At 42.7% G+C, this 18,709-nt stretch overlaps 1 protein-coding gene and 1 long non-coding RNA gene across 6 annotated transcripts in view; one reads left to right on the top strand and one right to left on the bottom strand.

The window, feature by feature from the left end:
• LOC127678279 (uncharacterized) overlaps window positions 1–15,453 on the top strand; it is a 36,786-nt gene extending 21,333 nt beyond the window's left edge. The window contains exons 2-3 of one of the 2 annotated variants that reach the window (XR_007976547.1): window positions 11,380–11,454; window positions 14,737–15,453. This is a non-coding gene — a long non-coding RNA (uncharacterized LOC127678279). Of the gene's footprint in view, window positions 1–1,838; window positions 3,857–11,379; window positions 11,455–14,736 lie in introns of those variants that run through there. The other variant, XR_007976546.1, reaches the window with a different exon arrangement.
• Window positions 15,454–15,465: 12 nt separating this feature from the next.
• Window positions 15,466–18,709, bottom strand: part of Ptpn12 (protein tyrosine phosphatase non-receptor type 12) — a 67,453-nt gene continuing 64,209 nt past the window's right edge. For all 4 annotated transcript variants that reach the window (XM_052173102.1, XM_052173103.1, XM_052173105.1 and 1 more), the window contains 2 exons: window positions 18,505–18,600; window positions 15,466–16,320 (listed from right to left, as the gene is read on the bottom strand). In XM_052173102.1, the coding sequence (XP_052029062.1) occupies window positions 16,259–16,320; window positions 18,505–18,600 (158 nt within the window). In that variant the 3' untranslated portion in view covers window positions 15,466–16,258. The remainder of the gene's footprint in view (window positions 16,321–18,504; window positions 18,601–18,709) is intronic.

Below are 18,709 nucleotides of genomic sequence, written 5' to 3'. Positions count from 1 at the left end.
AATGAACAGAGCCATCTGTCTGGCGGACCCAGGTGGGACAAACTGATAACAGACTTATTCCTGAGAGTAGAAAAGGTCTCCCTACACACCCCTGAACGGTGACCCACCTCCAAAGCTTTGAGACTACTGGATTTTTGAAAAACTTTTTTTTTCTTTGAGGTGGTATCACTATGTTCTCCTGGCTGGCCTAGACCAGCCAGGCCTCCAAGTCACAGAGATCCCCTTGCCTCTGCGTCCTGGGTGCTGGATTAAGTACTCCACCACACACAGCCCGACTCTGTGCCTGCCTCACCGTCTCCATCTGGATGCCACAGAGCCTTGTCATCTCACCTGCTGCAAACTGCTACAAAGCTAGCGAATGTTTTGAATCTTTGGTCAAAGAGTGTGACTTTCTTGATTTTAAATTCAAGGGAAAATGCCTAAATGGAAAACATGCACCTGTCACTTCAATTGAAACAGTTTTAGTAGATGGGAAACCTAATGTTAAAATGAACAGTGACTCATTTTAGTTTGAAAGACTGAAGAGTACCTGGTCAGTCTGAACAGTAGCTGCAAATTCAATTTTCTATATACATACAATTCTTTTTCTTTTCTTTTCTTCCTTCCTTCCTTTCTTTGTCTTTTCTGTGTGTGCGTGTGTGTCTGTGTCTGTGTGTTGTCATCTAGCCTGAACTCACTCACTGTATAGAGGAGGATGGCTTTCCTATTCCTCCTGCCACCTTTTCCCCAGTGCAAGGCAATAGGCAGGAGACTGGGCCCCGACCAGCCCTTCCTCCCCTGCCCCTTCCACCTCATCCTCCCCCCCATGCAAGGCTGTTGCCTCTGGAGCTCACTGCAGGGCTTCCTGGGCGCTAGGCAAGCCTCGACCATCTGATTGCACCCCTAGCATCTTAGTGAACATTTTCTCTAATGTTCTTTCAGCCGATCTTGTTTCTTTCCAGTTGAAGGAGATATGCAGTGTCCTTAGGTTGTTTTAAAGATGTTTGCCTAAGGGCTAAATATATATCTTATGTTTACTACTATAAATTACTTTAAAAAGCTTTTCCACATTCTTAGATGTTTTTGTTATATTTATTTGTGTGTGTGCTCTTGTGTGCTATGACGTATGTGTGTGTGGGGATATGGGGGTGTGAAAGAGAGAGAGAGAGAGAGAACAATTAGCCCAGTCAGTCCTTTATGACCACATTTGTATTTTAGAAGCCACTGCAAACATTACGGATCATATATGTAGTTGAAATGTAGAAGACACACCACTTGAAAATAACGTGAGTGTGGAGGTAGTTGCCATGTCTGAGCACGTAGTAATCCCTGAAGCCTACTGCAGAACTTTCCGTTACAAGCACATGGGTTTTGTACCAGGCTTGTTAAGAATAAATCTGGACTCTTTCTGTTATTCATGTTCGAGTATTTGTATATAAATCTATGTAGCATCTAAGAACATGTTCTTCCTAGAGTCAGGAGTGCTATTTCAATCACGGCCTCTGTACACAAATATGTGTACTGGCTGGTTTTGTGTGTCAACTTGACACAGGCTGTAGTTATCACAGAAAAGAGTTTCAGTTGAGAAAAGGCCCCCATGAGATCCAGCTGTGGGGCATTTTCTCAATTAGTGATTAAAGCGGGCAGAGCCACTTGTGGGTGGGGCCATCCCTGGGCTGGTGCCCTTGGGTTCTATTAAGAAGCAAGCTGAGCAAGCCAGGGGAAGCGAGTCAGTAACATCTCTCCATGGCCTCTGCTTCAGCTCCTGCTTCCTGACCTGCTTGAGTTCCAGTCCTGACTTCCTTTGGTGATAAACAGCAATTTGCAACTGTAAGCTGAATAAACCCTTTCCTCCCCAGCTTGCTGCTTGGTCCTGATGTTTGTGCAGGAATAGAAACCCTGACTATGACAGTATGAAATGACAAGAATCCTAGGAATGCCCTTCCTCCACGAATTCAACAGAAGCCCAGATCTGTAGCAGCTGGAACAGAGGCCCGTTCTCCAACTGCTCAGCATGGACTTCAGGGGATATCAGCAACAGATATTGCCCATTGGGATGCTTGTGTACTTTGAAGACAGTGGCAAACAGTTTGGAGCACTTGTGTTAAGAAAATAGAGTTCATATCAAACTCACATCTACACAGTGTGAACAGCGTAAGAGGCAAGGGGTGTCTATGGAGTGGATTCGTGCCGGCACGCCCGAAAAATCCTCTGCATTTCTCTGTCAGTGAGATTGAAAACATGAGAATTTATGACCTATTTCCTCTAAAATCAGAGAATAAAAAAATACAAAATTGAATTTAAATCACATCCTATTATTTCAAAAACTGTACAGAACCTGACCTGATCTCTCTCTCTCTGCCTCTCTTTCTCTGTCTCTGTCTCTGTCTCTCTCTCTCTGTATTTTTTTGAGACACAGACTCTCCTGGTGTTACAGAACTCACTCTGTGGACCTTGCTGGCGCACTAAAACTCATAGATATCCACCTGCTTCTGCCTTCCAAGTGCTGGTAGGATCTGAATTTTTGATCATTTAAAATACAAACTGAAGAAAAAAAGTCAAGAGGTATCTATTAATTAATTAACTAACCTGTTAACAGAGTAATTAGCAGTAACGCTGACGGGACAAAGCAGAAGCTTGGTCAACTACATTTGTGAACAAAGTGCTCCTTCCTTCCAGGCTTCTAACCAGAACCATGTAGGCCTCGGCCTGGAAGAAAGCTTGCCAGGCAGATAGAAGGCTCCGGGTCCAAACAACCAACCAACCACAAACAGCAGCAGCGATGAACAGCAAAACATAAAACAAGAAAAAAACAGTACACAAAAATCATTACTGTTCTGTACAACAACACGAATGTGCAGAGTTAGAAATCACAAGACTCCATCCAACTCACAGTTGTCTGAAAACACACACACACACACACACACATGCCCTCATAAAAAGCAAGCAAGCACCCAAACAAACCAAGAAAGAAACAATACCCTAGAAATAAACCTAACTAAGGCGGAACAAGGCTCTGCCACGAGACCATGAAGTGATGGGTGTAAGAAGCCTAAGATGGGAAGACGTCCCGTGCTCACGGAGTGGCAGAATTAGCACTGCAAAGATTAAAAGCAATCTGCAGATTTGACTGCAATCCCTATCAAATTCCAATGTCATTTTTCATAGAAACTGAAACAAATTGATTCTAAAGTCCACATGGAAGCACAAAAGACCCGGATTAGAAAGAACAATGCTGTATTCCAAATTCTACTATAGACCCCTAATCATAAAAACAGCATTGCACTGCATGGAAACTTCAAAAGAACAGACTCCAACTAATAAATAGGCAAGTAAACTGACCAGAGGAGTAGGACGCAGGACCATAAATAAATAGACTCATGCAGCTACAGTCATCTGACAAAGGTTCTGGTTTGCTGTCTGTTGCTGTGATAAAGAAAGTTCCTGAGTCACAGTCCACTGAGGGAGACAAAGGCAGGAATTCAAGAAGGGCAGGAGCCTGAAGGCAGGGACTGAGGCGGAGGCCATGGAGGAGTACTGCTTACTGGCTTGCTCTGTTTGGTTTCTTATATAACTCAGGTCCGCTTGTCCACTTGCCCACCTCCAGCAAGCTGGGCTCTCCACATCAACCACCAATAAAAAGAAATGCTCCTAAGACTTTCCTACAGGCCAATCTGATGGGAGCATTTTCTCAATTGAAGTTCTCTCTTCTCAGATGACTACAGTTTGTGTCAAGCTGACAAAAAAGATTTAAAAAAAAAAAAACCCAACCAAATCAAACAACAGCAAAAACAAAAACAAAACAAAACCCATTTGAAATAGTGCCAAAAACATACAATGCAGAAGGCAGTCTCTCTCTCTCTCTCTCTCTCTCTCTCTCTCTCTCTCTCTCTCTCTCTTTTCCCCAAGACAGGGTTTCTCTGTGTAGCCCTGGCTGTCCTGGAACTCACTCTGTAGACCAGGCTGGCCTCGAACTCAGAAATCTGCCTGCCTCTGCCTCCCAAGTGTTGGGATTAAAGGCACGCGCCACCACTGCCAAGCAGAAGGCAGTCTCTTAAATGCAGGGAACAGTACTTGTAGAGAAATGAGATAATATCCCTGTTTTTTACCCTATATAAATCATCTCAAGTGTTTCAAAGACCTCCAATGTAAGATCTGAACTCTACAGAGTATATAAGGAACTTGAAGAAAAAATATTAAACAACCAAAGAATAAAAATTTCATAGTTTCATAGTAAATGAACAAATAATTGAATCAAGATATTTCTCAAAAATGAGTACACACAGAAGAGACCCAGAACCTCTAGGATATTGAAATCAACACCTCATTGAGGTCACACCTCAATGTCATTCACAGTTAGAATGACTACATTGAGGAGAGACAGCAGTGCTGGAGATGAGGAAGGGTATAAGGCAAAAGGCCCTGTGGTGGTCTGACTAGGCGTGACCTCCACTGGTTCATCCATCTGAATGCTTGGTCATTAGGGAGTGGCACTAGTTGACAGGATTAGGAGGTGTGGCCTTGGTGGAGATGTGGTCATGTTGGAGGAAGTGTGTCACCGGGGCTGAGCGTTGGGGCTTTAGAAGCTCAAGCCAGGCCCAGTGTCTCTCTCTCTTCCGGCTGCCTGCCATCCAGATGTAGAGCTCTGAGCTACGGCTCCAGCACCATGTCTGCCTGCACGCTGCCATGCTCCTTGGCACGATAATGAACTGAATCTCTGAACTGTAAGCCAGCCCCAATTAAATGTTTTCCTTTATAAGAGTTTCTGTGATCTTGGTGTTTCTTCGAAGCGATAGGAACCCTAAGACAGATGATTATAGGCTGTTAGAGGACATGCAAATTAGTTTATTCATTATAGAAGCCAGTATAGAATTTAATGAGAATAAAACTACTGCAAGACCCTGTTGACTACCTTGGTATACACCTGAAAGAGGCAGTGTGCAACTGTCTGCACATCTGGATTTACCACAGCATCATTCACAAGAACCAACTTATGTTCCAGCCTAGGTCCTCAGTAACAATACGCAAAACATGGATAAAGAATGAAACTTTGTTCAAGGAGATAAGAATGGATCGATTAACATTCTTCTGCATGCTGAGCTCCAGTTGAACCAGCACCATTTATTGAAAAGGCTATCTTTTTTCCACTGGATGGTTTTAACTCCTTTGTCAAAGATCAAGTGACCATAGGTGTATGGATTCATTTCTGGGTCTTCAATTCTATTCCATTGATCTACCTGCCTGTCACTGTACCAATACCACACAGTTTTTAACACTATTGCTCTGTAGTACTGCTTGAGGTTCGGGATACTGATTCCCCCAGAAGTTCTTTTACTGTTGAGAATAGTTTTAGCTATCCTGAGTTTTTTTGTTATTCCAGATGAATTTGAGAATTGCTCTTTCTAACTCTATGAAGAATTGAGTTGAAGTTTTGATGGGGATTGCATTGAATATGTATATTGCTTTTGGCAAGATGGCCATTTTATTATCCTGCCAATCCATGAGCATGGAAGATTTTTCCATTTTCTGAGGTCTTCTTTGATTTCCTTCTTCAGAGACCTGAGGTTCTTGTCATACAGATCTTTCACTTGTTTGGTTGGAGTCACACCAAGATACTTTATATTGTTTTTGGCTATTGTGAAGGGAGTCATTTCCCTAATTTCTTTCTCAGCCTTTTTATCCTTTGAGTATAGGAAGGCTACTGATTTGCTTGAGTTAGTTTCATATCCAGCCACTTTGCTGAAGTTGTTTATCAGCTATAGGAGTTCTCTAGTAGAGTTTTTTGGGTCACTTAAGTAGACTATCAGATCATCTGCAAATAGTGATATTTTGACTTCTTTCTTTCCAATTTGTATCCCTTTGACCTCCTTATGTTGTCTAATTACTCTAGCTAGAACTTCAAGTACTATATTGAAAAGATATGGAGAGAAGGGGCAGTCTTGTCTAGTCCCTGATTTTAGTGGGATTGCATCAAGTTTCTCATCATTTAGTTTCTTATCTCCTTGTACTAAGCTCAACTCCAAGTGGATCAAGGACCTCTAAAACCAGACACACTAAAACGAGTAGAAAAGAAACTGGGGAAGAGCATTGAGCACATGGGCACAGTTCCTGAACAGAACACCAATAGCTTATGCTCTAGGGTCAAGAATTGACCTCAAAAAATTACAAAGTTTTTGTAAGGCAAAGGACATTGTCAGTTGGATAAAACCAACAAACTGGGAAAAGATCTTCACCAGCCCTACAGCTGACAGAGGGCTTATATCCAATATATACAAAGAACTCAAGAAGTTAGACTCCAGAGAGCCAAACAACCCTATTAAAAAATGGGGTACAGAGCTAACAAAGAATTTTCACCTGAAGAATTTCGAATGACTGAGAAGCACCTTAAGAAATGTTCAACATCATTAGTCATTAGGGAAATGCAAATCAAAACAACCATGAGATTTCACCTCACACCAGTCAAAATGACTAAGATTAAAAACTCAGGAGACAGCAGGTATTGGCGAAGATGTGGAGAAAGAGGAACACTCCTCCACTGGGGGTGGGATTGCAAGCTGGTACAACCACTCTGGAAATCAGTCTGGCAGTTCCTCAGAAAACTGGGCATGACACTTCCTGAGGACCCTGTTATACCACTCCTGGGTATATACCCAGAGGATTCCCCAGCATGCAATAAGGACACATGTTCCACTATGTTCATAGCAGCCCTATTTATAATAGCCAGAAGCTGGAAAGAACCCAGATGTCCCTCAATGGAGGAATGGATACAGAGAATGTGGTATATTTACACAATGGAATACTACTCAGCAATTAAAAACAATGAATTCATGAAATTCTTAGGCAAATGATTGGAACTGGAAAATATCATCCTAAGTGAGGTAACTCAATCACAAAAGAACACACATGGAATGCAATCACTGATAAGTGGATATTAATTAGCCCAGAAGCTCTGAATACCCAAGACACAATTCACATATCAAATGATTCCCAAGAAGGAAGGAGAGGGCCCTGGTCCTGGAAAGGCTTGATCCAGCTTTATAGGGGAGTACCAGGACAGAGAAGGAGGGGGTTGATTGGAGAATGGGCAGAGGGACAAGGGCTTATGGGACTCATGGGGAGGGGGGAACCGGGAAAGGGGAAATCATTGAATGTAAACAAAGAATATAGAAAAAAAAGACTGAAACTTTGTAATTTGCAGGAAAATGGATGGACAATATCTGGCAAAACAACCACATTTTCTCTATATGTAACATCTAGATTTTTAAAAAGACATGAAAGTAAAGGAGGGTCACTTAAGAAAGGACAGTGAAACAAAGGACAGGAGGACAGGAGGGGGATGGGCATCGATGATTGAATTGGCTTATATATGTCCATGTTGATGAAAATATCATAATGAAACTAAGAGAAAAACACATACATTAAAAATGGAGACGGGGACAGGGACTGGAGGGATGGTTCAGTGGTTAAGAGCATTTGCTTTCCTGCAGAGGACCCAGGTTAGGTTCCCAGCACCCACATGGTGGCGTGGAACTATCAGTAACACCAGGTTCAGGAGGGCCGATGTCTACTGACTGAGTGTGGTGGTGTACACCCGCTGTCCTGGGAAGCTGAGAGCCTGAAGCCAGCCTGCCCTGGGTAGAGATGGCCCAATCACCAACAAAACTGACTTCACATCTTCTGATTGCAGGGTGCATTGATTCCTTTTATCGTATCCCTTCAGAGTAAGCATAAAACCTGTCTTATTGAGCTATGAAAAAAATTGTTGTGTTTGTCAGGTTATTTTTCTTTTTAAACAGGGTCTTAGTATGTATAGCCCAGGCTAGCTTTGAAACTATGATCCTTCTACTTGGCTTAGCCACCTGAAGGCTGAGATTACAGGTGTGGGGCAGCCACCAGATTCAGTTAGAACATTCTCAGTGCTTTCTTGGAATTTTGTTTGTTTTTGTTTTCTCCAAGACAGGGTTTCCCTGTGTAATCCTGGCTGTCTTAGAACCTGGTCTGTAGATCAGGCTGGCCCTAGAACTCAGAGACTCACCTGCCTGCCGTTGCCTCCCCAGTGTTGGGATTGAGGGTGTGTCAACACTTCTCTCCCTCACCTTAGATACTACATTCTAAATCTGTGGCTACACAGTTTCAGAGAAATCAAGTATAAAATTTGGGAAAATACTAACAAAGTACTCAGGATACATGCTGATATTTTAAAAAAATATCTTACTCTTTTGTGTGTGTGGGTGTTTGGCCAACATGTGTAACATGTGCCCTATATGCATGCAAAGTCCTGGGAGGCCAAGTGTGTCAGAACCAACAGAACTGGAGATACACATAGTTGTAACTCACCCTGTGGATGTTGGGGATTGAACCCAGGTCCTCTGGAAGAGCAGCAGTGCTCCTAACCACTGAGCCATTGTGCCTGCCCCTATTACTGGTATTTTAAAAAAGGACTTATCTATTTTTATTTTTCATGTGCATTGATGTTTTGCCCCCATGTGTGTCTATGTGAGGGTGTCAAATCACGTGGAGCTGGATTACAGCTGTGAGCTGCTGTATGGATGCTGGGAATTGAACTCTGATCTTCCGGAAGAGCTGCCACTTTCCAGGCTTACTGCTGGTATTTTTTGATCATTCCTTTTTATTTTTTAAGATTTACTTATTTATTATATGTGTAAGTACACTGTAGCTGTCTTCAGAAACTACAGAAAAGGGCATCCAATTTCATTACAGGTGGTTGTGAGTCACCATGTGGTTGCTAGGATTTGAACTCAGGACCTTCAGAAGAGCAGTCAGTGCTCCTAACCACTGAGCCATATTATTTTATTTTTTAATTTAATTTAATTTTATTTTGGTTTTCTGAGACAGGGTTTCTCTGTGTAGTCCTGACTGTCCTGGAACTCACTCTGTACACCAGGCTAGCCTCGAATTCAGAAATCCGACTGCCTCTGCCTCCCAAGTGCTGTGATTAAAGGCGTGCGCCACCACTGCCTGGCCTCCAGCACCATTTTTGATCATTCTTATGAGCTTGTTTCAGGAACAGGCACAATATACTAAATGGCAATGTTGAAGCTTGCTTCATACCTGACATAACTGTAGCCATTTTGTTTCATGCCTGCCAGCCATTTATATTATTGCTGACACTGAAAAAATAGCTTGACTCAGTGCAGGGCCAAGTTAACACAAACTGTTAGGTTCTGGGGGTTTGTTTTTTAAAGGTATTCCACAATCATAAAATCCTCTTAGGACCAATCAGAATAAAGGTCAGTTAGCATTGTTTTGTCAAGGCAGCCAAAAAGCTTGAGTCAGAGCTGACCACTGGGCTGCGCTTCCTGCACCTGCACATGAGCTCATTGTGGTTTTTGCCCTGGAAAAAATTTGGGGTTGTAGTCTTAGCTCCTGAGTCTAAGGCTGCATCAGTATTCATCAGTCTTGGGGTGTGCATTCAATAAACTATGTTTGCTTAAAGGAGATTGGGGTGTGGTGATTCCTGGATGGCGACAGACAGCTGTCTCTCAAGAATGAATTATTTATTTGCCTGTGTGTATGCCTGTGTGCGGTACCCACAGAGGGGTGTCAGATCTCCTTGAACTGGAGTTAGTTATTAGCCATGTTTCAGATACTGGGAACTGAACCCAGGTCCTCTGGAAGAACTGACAGTGCGCTTAGACACTGAGTCATCTGCCAAGTCTCCCAGGAGTATCCTTATGTCAGGATTTTAAATCACATGTCAAGTTTGAAAATAGAAGGCTTGGTGAGAGGATGTAGCCCAGTAGGTAGAGTTCATGCTTGCCACACTCAAAGCCCTGGGCTCCAGCTGAAGCACTCACAATCCTGTTGATGTGCGAGCCTGTACTCCCTACACTTGGGAGACAAAGTTCAAAGCCAGTAACAAAGCCAGTTAGAGGACAGCCTGAGGTATACAAGATCTTAAAGAGAGCAGGCGGAAAAGCAAGACTTACTTAGGGGTAGAGTTGCTTCTTTAATGTGTGCTGCTTACCTTGGATACAATTAATCTAACCCGTGTATTCATTTCTGCTTCAGTAAGGGTGGTACTGAAAAACTGAAACGTAGTTCTTTGCTTATTTAGCTACCTGGAGAGTCTCAGTCTCCACTGCCTTTCTCCATTAAATGTTCTGGTCATTTGTCTCAGAGGCCAGGTTAGTAGTTCATAACTGAAAGCAAAATGATGAATAGGATGTAACACAGAAAGAAACAAAGAGAAGGTTGATTTGGCGGGAAATAGGATCAAGTTTTTAATAGAGGAAATGACACTAGACAGGAATTTGGAGCACTCACCAAAGGAAAGCCAAAGACAGGACTTTTAATACATCAAGAAAGGATGACCTGTCCATGCTTGTGTGTGTGTGTGTGTGTATACAGTGTGCACGTGCGCACTGCAGTTGGTGTTCAAGCACAGACAGCAAAGGTCAAAGAGATGAGTAGCAGAGCTGATCTGCAAAGTAGTTTGGATTTGATCTTGCAGACAACCCGGCTCTCCAGCCTCATTGTGCAGCGAGCCTCGGTGGTGCTTACTTAGTCCCAGTCCCAGTCTAACTGGGTTTTTTTTTTTTTTTGAGACAGCGTTTCTCTGTGTCCTGGCTGTCCTGGAACTCACTCTGTAGACCAGACTGAACTCAGAAATCCGCCTGTCTCGGCCTCCCAAGTGCTGGGATTACAGGAGTGAGCCACCACGCCCGGCTCTAACTGGGTTCTAAAATCCCAATTCAGGAGGCCCTGGGCTGGCCTTTAAAGGCTTTGAAGAAACATTCTCTTGGGTGAAGAACCACTGAAGACTGGAAGGTGGAAATGGCCTTGGTATGTTACGAAGCCCAAGCTAAGATGGGACTTGCTATCTGTTCCCAGCCGGACTCCAAGAATAAATTATGACACTCAACCTAAATTGTATTTTAACAAAACAGAGATGAGAAGACAAAAATTCATTTATCTTAGCAATAGAGAGGTGGGCCAAGAAGATCATAGTCAGCCTGGACAACATCATCAATACCCGAATTCAAAAGCAATTCATTGAAATATCAAATAGTTCATTTATTCTCTATGGATTTTTGTGTACATTACTTTTATTCATATATGGTTTTTTTTATTCATATATGGTTCATGGTTTTTGTTTTTTTGAGATAAGATTTCAGTGCGTAGGTGTGGCTCTTTGGACCAGGATGGCCTTGAACTCAGAGATCCCTCTACTTCTGTCTCCTGAGTGCTGGGATTAAAGGCAGGTACCACCATCACACAGTTATGTTCAGGTCTTAACCGGATCTACAGTGTAGTTAATTCATAGTCTATTGAATCTTATCTTCTATCTCTAGACTGGACATCACTTCTTGGATGATAGATTTATCACGTACTTAAAATTAAACATATTCAAAACTAGCATTTTTATTTTCATGACAGAATCCTGGAAACCAAGACTACCCTTTCTGATGCACATCTAACTATATAAAGAAAGGACCTGCACTCCTATGCAAAGTAAGTTGTAGGTCTCCCTTCTCTTCGGGGCCCATGAGGAAGGAAGGAGAATCATCAAACAGGGGCTTTGCACAGCCCATGAATTGGAACAGAAATAACAGCACTTGGATCAGCTTTGGGGAGACAGAGCAACTTTATTCAGCGTGAATCAAGGGTTATCGAGTTTTGGGAAGAGGGCAGGAATATCTAGGGTGGGTGAAGGTCATTGGCTGAAGGCTAAGGTACTGAGAGCACAGCACAGGTGGGGCATTCCAGGAATCTCAGGTGCCAGCTGACCTGGTTGTTGTTTGGAGAAAGGAAGCTGAACCTGTAATGTCACCAAGGCTGAGTGACATCCCACAGAAAGAGACTATGAGGGTTGAGTTCCCAGACACGTCTGAGACAAAGCCCTGCCGGTAGAGGAGTACTCCATTCCCCCACACCCCCAGCTCAGAAGGCCATCAGAACAATGGTAGACGTCAAAGCAGCAGGGTTTCTCCACAGTGACTGTGGCTTTACCTCATAAGAAGACAAACTGGTGCAGTGAGCCTTTTAACACTCGGGCTCACTAAGGGACCCCAGTGGCTTAGTGCATGACCCTACCTAAGGGGCTGTCCCACTAAGTCACTTAACTAGAGACGGATAAAGCTCAGTAGTGACGCAGAACTTGTGCTTTATTGCTTTATGCTCATTAATATATGAAGAAAATGGCCATAAAGTGAAAGATGTTACTCGGGAAAGCAATGGCTCCCAAGCAGTGCGAGGCCTGTGGCCGCTGGGAAGGAAGGGAGCTGATGTCCTTTGTAATTTAGACACAAGGCAGAGGTTTTGGGCAGTGGCAGGGTGAGCGTGTCAATGGCCTCCCCAGAACCATGCTTCTGCCATGATGACAAGAGACTGAATCTCTGAACCTGTAAGCCAGCCCCAATTAAATGTTGTCACTTACAAGACTTGCCTCGATCATGGTGTCTGTCCATAGCAGTAAAACCCCAACTAAGACACATATAAAAGGATTCAACACTATATACAGTCTTTACTATTCCCAAAAGCCAAATCTTATTAGTACAGTGGTATAATTTATATCCATAAAACATAGAACTTGCCACAATGGAAAAAATAAATCTTATACATACGAAAATAAATTTCATTAAGTCCAGGGGGGTAGCTTCTCCGCAGCTAACATTTCTACTACTTGAGCTGGATATATATATATTTACAATGATTAATATTAATTTTGTGCCCATCTGAATACATGTTGGGTTCCAATGAAGGTACTTCAAGAAAGCCCCCCCCCATCTTTATAAGTGATTTTAGCATCAGATTTATACACTTCCTCATTTGTTTTTGTTTTTGTTTTTCAAGACAGGGTTTCTCTGTGTAGCCCTGGCTATCCTAGAACTCACTCTGTAGACCAGGCTAGCCTTGAACTCAGAAATCTGCCTGCCAAGTGCTGGGATTAAAGGTGTGCGCCACCACCGCCCGGCACAATTCCTCATTTGTGAAGAGGCTAAAATTATTTTTGTGTTACATGTTCACATGTGTACAGAGCATGTGGTGCTGAGGATACTGGGTAGATAATGGATGTTTTCCTCAATCACTCCACGCCAGCTTTTGTGCACTGCGTGGCCACAGCACCGCGTGGAGTCAGAGGGCAGTCTCTTTGTAGCACCACTGGATATAGCAGGCTAGCTGGTCTTCAGGGTGTGTTTGCCTCTCACTTCCTGTTAGGTGAGCTGGGATTAGATATTTAATGTTACAGTGTCTGGGGCTGCAGAGATGGCTTAGCAGTTAAGAGCACTGACTGCTCTTCCGAAGGTCCTGAGTTCAAATCCCAGCAACCACATGGTGGCTAACAACCATCCGTAATGAGATCTGATGTCCTCCTCTGGGGCTACAGTGTACTTACATATAATGAATAAATAAATCTTTAAAAAAAAAAAGTTACTGTGTCTGGCAGGTATAGACTGGGGCCATCCGGCTTTATCCACTGAGCCGTCCTACCATCCGTTCCCACTGCCTCATACTATTTAAATGCATTTGTTTTATAAAGTGTATGTGTTTTTCGTGCATGTATGTACATGTACCTTGTGCATGCCTAGTTCCCACAAGATTAAGAAGTAGGTGTCTGATACCCTGGAACCGGACTTAACAGAGGGTTCTAAGCTACCATGTGGGTGCTGGGATCTGAATTCAGATCCTCCCCAAGAATAGCCACTGCTCTTAAATGCTAAGCAACCTCTCCTGCCTCTCACCCACTGCATTTTTTGGGGGTTAATTCTCATCAAACCTATTATCAGTTCCATGATTCAGATAGAATGCCAAACTAGAAAGTTTCAGGAAGTCTCCTGTTTTCACGTCCCTAACAGTGAATTACAAGTTGCCTTAAAACTTGCTACGTAGATCAGGTTGGCCTCCAACTTACTGAGCTCTGCCTGCCTCTGTATCCCACAAGCTAAGATTCAATATGGGCACCACCAGGCCTGGCCCACACTTGTCTTTTTATGTTGAGAAACGGGGATCTGAACTCTGGTCCTTGTGTTTGTGTGACAAGCACTCTATTGAGTCAACTGCCTTTCTAGCTCCTAAAATTCTTTTTTCAGTTACACTTCACATCAGTTTATTAGGAACTATCTTACCAGATGGGCACTAAGATAGCCTGAAGATGTTTGTATCTTATAATTGTCAAGTACCTACTGGACCACCATTTTCTTTTTCTTTAAAATTAATCATTCCATTCATTTGCATCTCAAATGATATCCCACTTCTGAGTTACCCCTCCAACAAGCCCCCATCCCACATCTGCCTTCCCCCCTCCCCTATGCCTATATGAGGGTGCTCCCCTACCCACCCACACACTCCCACCCCATGGCTCCAGCAGCCCCTTACACTGGAGCACCAAACCTCCCCAGGACCCAGGGCCTCCCCTCCCACTGCTGTCAGGCAAGACCATCCTCTGCTACATATGTATCTGGAGCGGTGGACCCCTCCAGGTACACTCCTTGGTTTGTTGGACTACCACTTTCTTTTCTTTTGTTTTTTTGGATTCGGTTTTTTCGAGACAGGGTTTCTCTGTATAGCCCTGGCTGTCCTGGAACTCACTCTGTTGACCAGGCTGGCCTCGGACTCAGAAATCCACCTGCCTCTGCCTCCCAGAGTGCTGGGATTACAGTGCGCCACCACTGCCCGGCTGGACTACCATTTTCTAATTACTACATGAAAACTTCTCATATTCCAAGGAATCAACATGAAAATCACTTATTTTTAAAATGCTAGCACAAACCCAAACACATCTTGTAATTCCAGCACTTGGAAACTGAGACAGGAGGATCAGCAGCAAATCAAGACTCAATTTGGCTACATAACAAAGTTGAACCCAGTCTGGAATACAAGAGATCCTGGCCCAAAAGTCAAAAAACCAACTTGACAGAAATCATGAACATAACTAAAGCAGAAACAGTAAGTGCTAACACAACCTCATTAGTAACTCCAGCTTCCTTCAGTCTCGTGGTTTCTCCATTTTTTTGTAAGCACAGGAAAACATGATGTCCAACCCAGTCCCTGAGCGTGATCGGAGGGCACACAGGACCCACAGCAGCCTCATCAGTGTGGCGTTCTTCTGGGACCGTGGAAGAGGAACACTGATGGGTGCTGAGAGGGAACTTTCCAGTCTCATTTTTACCCTTTCATAGGCTAAACCTCATTATGCTGCTCAACCTTCAAACGATCCTCCTACCAGTCTTCCACGGACTCACCTACAGGAACGCAGCTGTGTTTCTAAGCCTTCCTATTCCATAGGAAGTGATAAAACCCCACTCACAATCATGACTTAAAAGGGAAGAATGAGGGCTGGAGAGGTGACTCGTGGTTAGAGTGCATGTCACTCTTCTAGAGGACCCATGCCAGTTCCCGGCAGCCATGCTGGACAGCTCCCAATCTCCTGTAATTCACTCCAGGAAGATACGGCACTCACATGCACACAACACCACAGATGCACACATCTTTTCTTCAGAATAAAAAGACCAATACAAGATGTAGCAGTGTAAAACTGTTTGTTTTTTAATGGCAGGTCAAATATCCCGAAACATACATATATTCTGATAGTCTTCTAACCCCAGTTGAATTCCAATTTCAAAGCAACACGCACGAGCTAAAAGAAGTCAATACTATTCCAAGGCACTTACTGAATCCGTGACTACATGAAAACGAGAGCCATTAGTGTGAACAAGTAGACAGTAGATAATATAAAAATAACTTTCTGCTTACAATTTACAAAATGTATTATTATTACAATCTTTGATCTCTGATAACCTGCAATGCTGGGTGCATGAATCCAGCAAGTTTAAAATTCAGAAACTGTTTTCTAAAACTTCAGGGCAAATAATTTACAAGTAAGATACACAAAGACTTAGACCATGCAGAAATTCTTACATCTTCTGTTAATAATATTTTAGGACTTCAACTTTATCAAATTATATACCTACTTGCCCTGTACATATACAAAATAATGCATACATGATAAAACAGCAAAAGAGTAGTCCTTAACTCAATTTATCATAAAAGTATTACTATATTAACAGGTCTACAAGCAGCTTGTAACAGGGTTAAGAGACATTAAGGCAATAATACTTGAAGTTACAAAATAAACAATGTGTAATACTTTTTCCTAAGTGTAGTAATAAGGCAGGTAGATGGTCCCAGCAAAAACATTAAGGTAACAATCTACACTGCTATAAGTCCCACATTTAAAGATGGAATACTATAAATCTGGCTTTCAGTGGCACTTGAGTTTTCCAGTATAATTTAAAGTGTCTTTTAACTCCCTGAATCATGTCCATTCTGAAGGTGGATCTCTTGGTCCTTTAGGTTTGCCACAGCGATTACCAAAACCTATTGCCAAAAAACAAAACAAACAAACAAAAAAAAACCAAAAAACAAATTAACATTCAAAAGGACTTTTAAAAAGTATTTTTTAAGAATACATGTAAGACCTAGGCAGTGGTGGCACACTCCTTTAATCCCAGCACTCAGGAGGCAGAGGCAGGTGGATTTCTGAGTTTGAGGTCAGCCTGGTCAACAGAGTGAGTTCCAGGACAGCCAGGGCTACACAGAGAAACCCTGTCTCAAGACAAACAAACAAACAAAACAAACAAAAAGAATAAAAAAAGAATACATCTAAGAATACATCCATAGCTACCCCCTAAACCCAATTATCACAGTCACCCCTACCACTGCAACAGAACACAGCTGTAGCCCCTCTCCACCCTGTCCATTCCTCCTGGTGCCACAGACCACCCCCACCCCCACAGCCAGCCCTTCCCTCAGTCCCCAGCACCAGCAAGCATTCTCCTTAGGCACATCAGTAGAGCAGGCCAATAAAACAGGCAGCACACAGCCATTACACTCTCAAAATCTAGAAGAAAATGCCAAGAAAGAACAAAATACCCACTCAACAAAGATAAACCCAGAAATCAGCACCTAGATCAATAATCACTCCAAACCCAGGTGCCTAGATGCCATTAGAAGAAGACAATAATAGCCAAAGCAGGGCAGTGTGTGACCACAGAGCCAGGGATCCTACCACAGTAGGCCCGGAATTTGTCAACACAGCCAAAGGGCGCGCACGCGCACAGACACACACCTTAATAATAACTATATGAAGAGGATAGAGGTTCTTAAAGAGGAAATTAATGGATCCCTCAAAGAAAGACAGAAAAACACAAACAAAAATTGGACAAATAGAAAGCCAAGGGGAAAACAAACAAACAGATGAAGAAACAAAACAAAACAACAAAACAAAACAACAAAACAGTTCAAGACCTGAAAATGAAAATAGAAACAATAAAGAAAACACAAATTGATGGAATTCTGGAGATGCAGGAACTACAGAGGCAAGCTTCACCAACAGAATTAAGAAGAGAACCTCAGGCAGCGAAGATGCCATAAAAGAAATAGATAAGTCAATCAAAGAAAACCTCATATCTAAAAACTTTCTAACACAAAGCATCCATGAAATGTTAGACACTACGAAAAGACCAAACTAAGAATAATAGGAATAGAAGGGAAGATTCCAAGATCAAAGGCCCAGAAAAGAATCCCAACAAAATTATAAAGTTTTCCTAACTAAAGAAGAATATGCCTATAATTGTGTAAGTAACAAGTAGAACACCAAATAGATTGGACCAGAAGAAAAAGTCCCCTCACCACATAATAAAACACTAAACACACAGAACACAGAAAGATTATTAAAAGCTGTAAGGGAAGGTAGGTAGTTAATCCTAGCCATACCTTTCCTTTAATCCCAGCATCAAGAGACAGAGGCAGACAGATCTTTGGAGTTCGAGGCCAGCCTGATCTACAGAGCAAATTCCAGGATGCCACATTACACAGAGAAAGCCTGTCTAGGGAAAAATACTGCACGGAAAAAAGACCAGGTGACATATAAAGGCAGACCCGGGAAACCTACATCTGACGTCTCAATGGGGACTCTAAGAGACTACAGATGCCAGCCCGGACTACTTTACCCAGTGGAACTTCCAATCACTGTAGAAGGGTTAAGTGAGACATTTCATGATCAATTTTAAATATCTATCTACAAATTCAGCCCTATAGAGAGGGGTTAGAAGGAAAACTGAACCCAAGGAACTTAACTACATCTATGAAAACACAGGAAATAAATAGCCTCAGACCAGCAAACCCAAAACCACCACCACCACCACCAAAATAATAAGAATTAACAATCATTGGTCGTCCGTATTTCTCAATATCAACGGTCCTATTTCCTCAACAAAAAGACAGACTAAGAGAATGTGGATGTCTGGAGGGAAAAACAGGATCCATCCTTCTGCTGTATACAGGAGGCACACCCTAACATCAAGCATAGACATTACCAGAGTAAAGGGTTGGAAATAGATACTCCAAACAAACAGACCCAAGAAGCAAGCTCACACAGCCATTCTAATATCTAACAAATATATTCCCAACCAAAATTAATCCAAAGAGACGGCAAAGGACAGGTACAAGCACTGAAAGGGAGCCATGACGCCTGGCTTTTAGAATTAGGAAGCAAATTACCAATATCTGTGACTTCTGTTAAACTTTCTGTCATCTGGTCTTTCTTGTCACTGACAGTAGGTTGACAGTCTGTACAAGCTTCTGTGTGGACAGACCCTGCACCCAAGATAAAAAGCCCTTGTTAGTCACCGTCATTAAGGCAACATCACATTCACATTACTTTGTTGGAGGAGCGGTATAGGGTAAAAGAGCAAGTTTCACCTTA

Source organism: Apodemus sylvaticus, chromosome 2, assembly GCF_947179515.1.
Source record: "Apodemus sylvaticus chromosome 2, mApoSyl1.1, whole genome shotgun sequence".
NCBI classification, from domain to species: domain Eukaryota; kingdom Metazoa; phylum Chordata; class Mammalia; order Rodentia; family Muridae; genus Apodemus; species Apodemus sylvaticus.
This window is presented reverse-complemented; position numbering and strand designations above follow the sequence as displayed.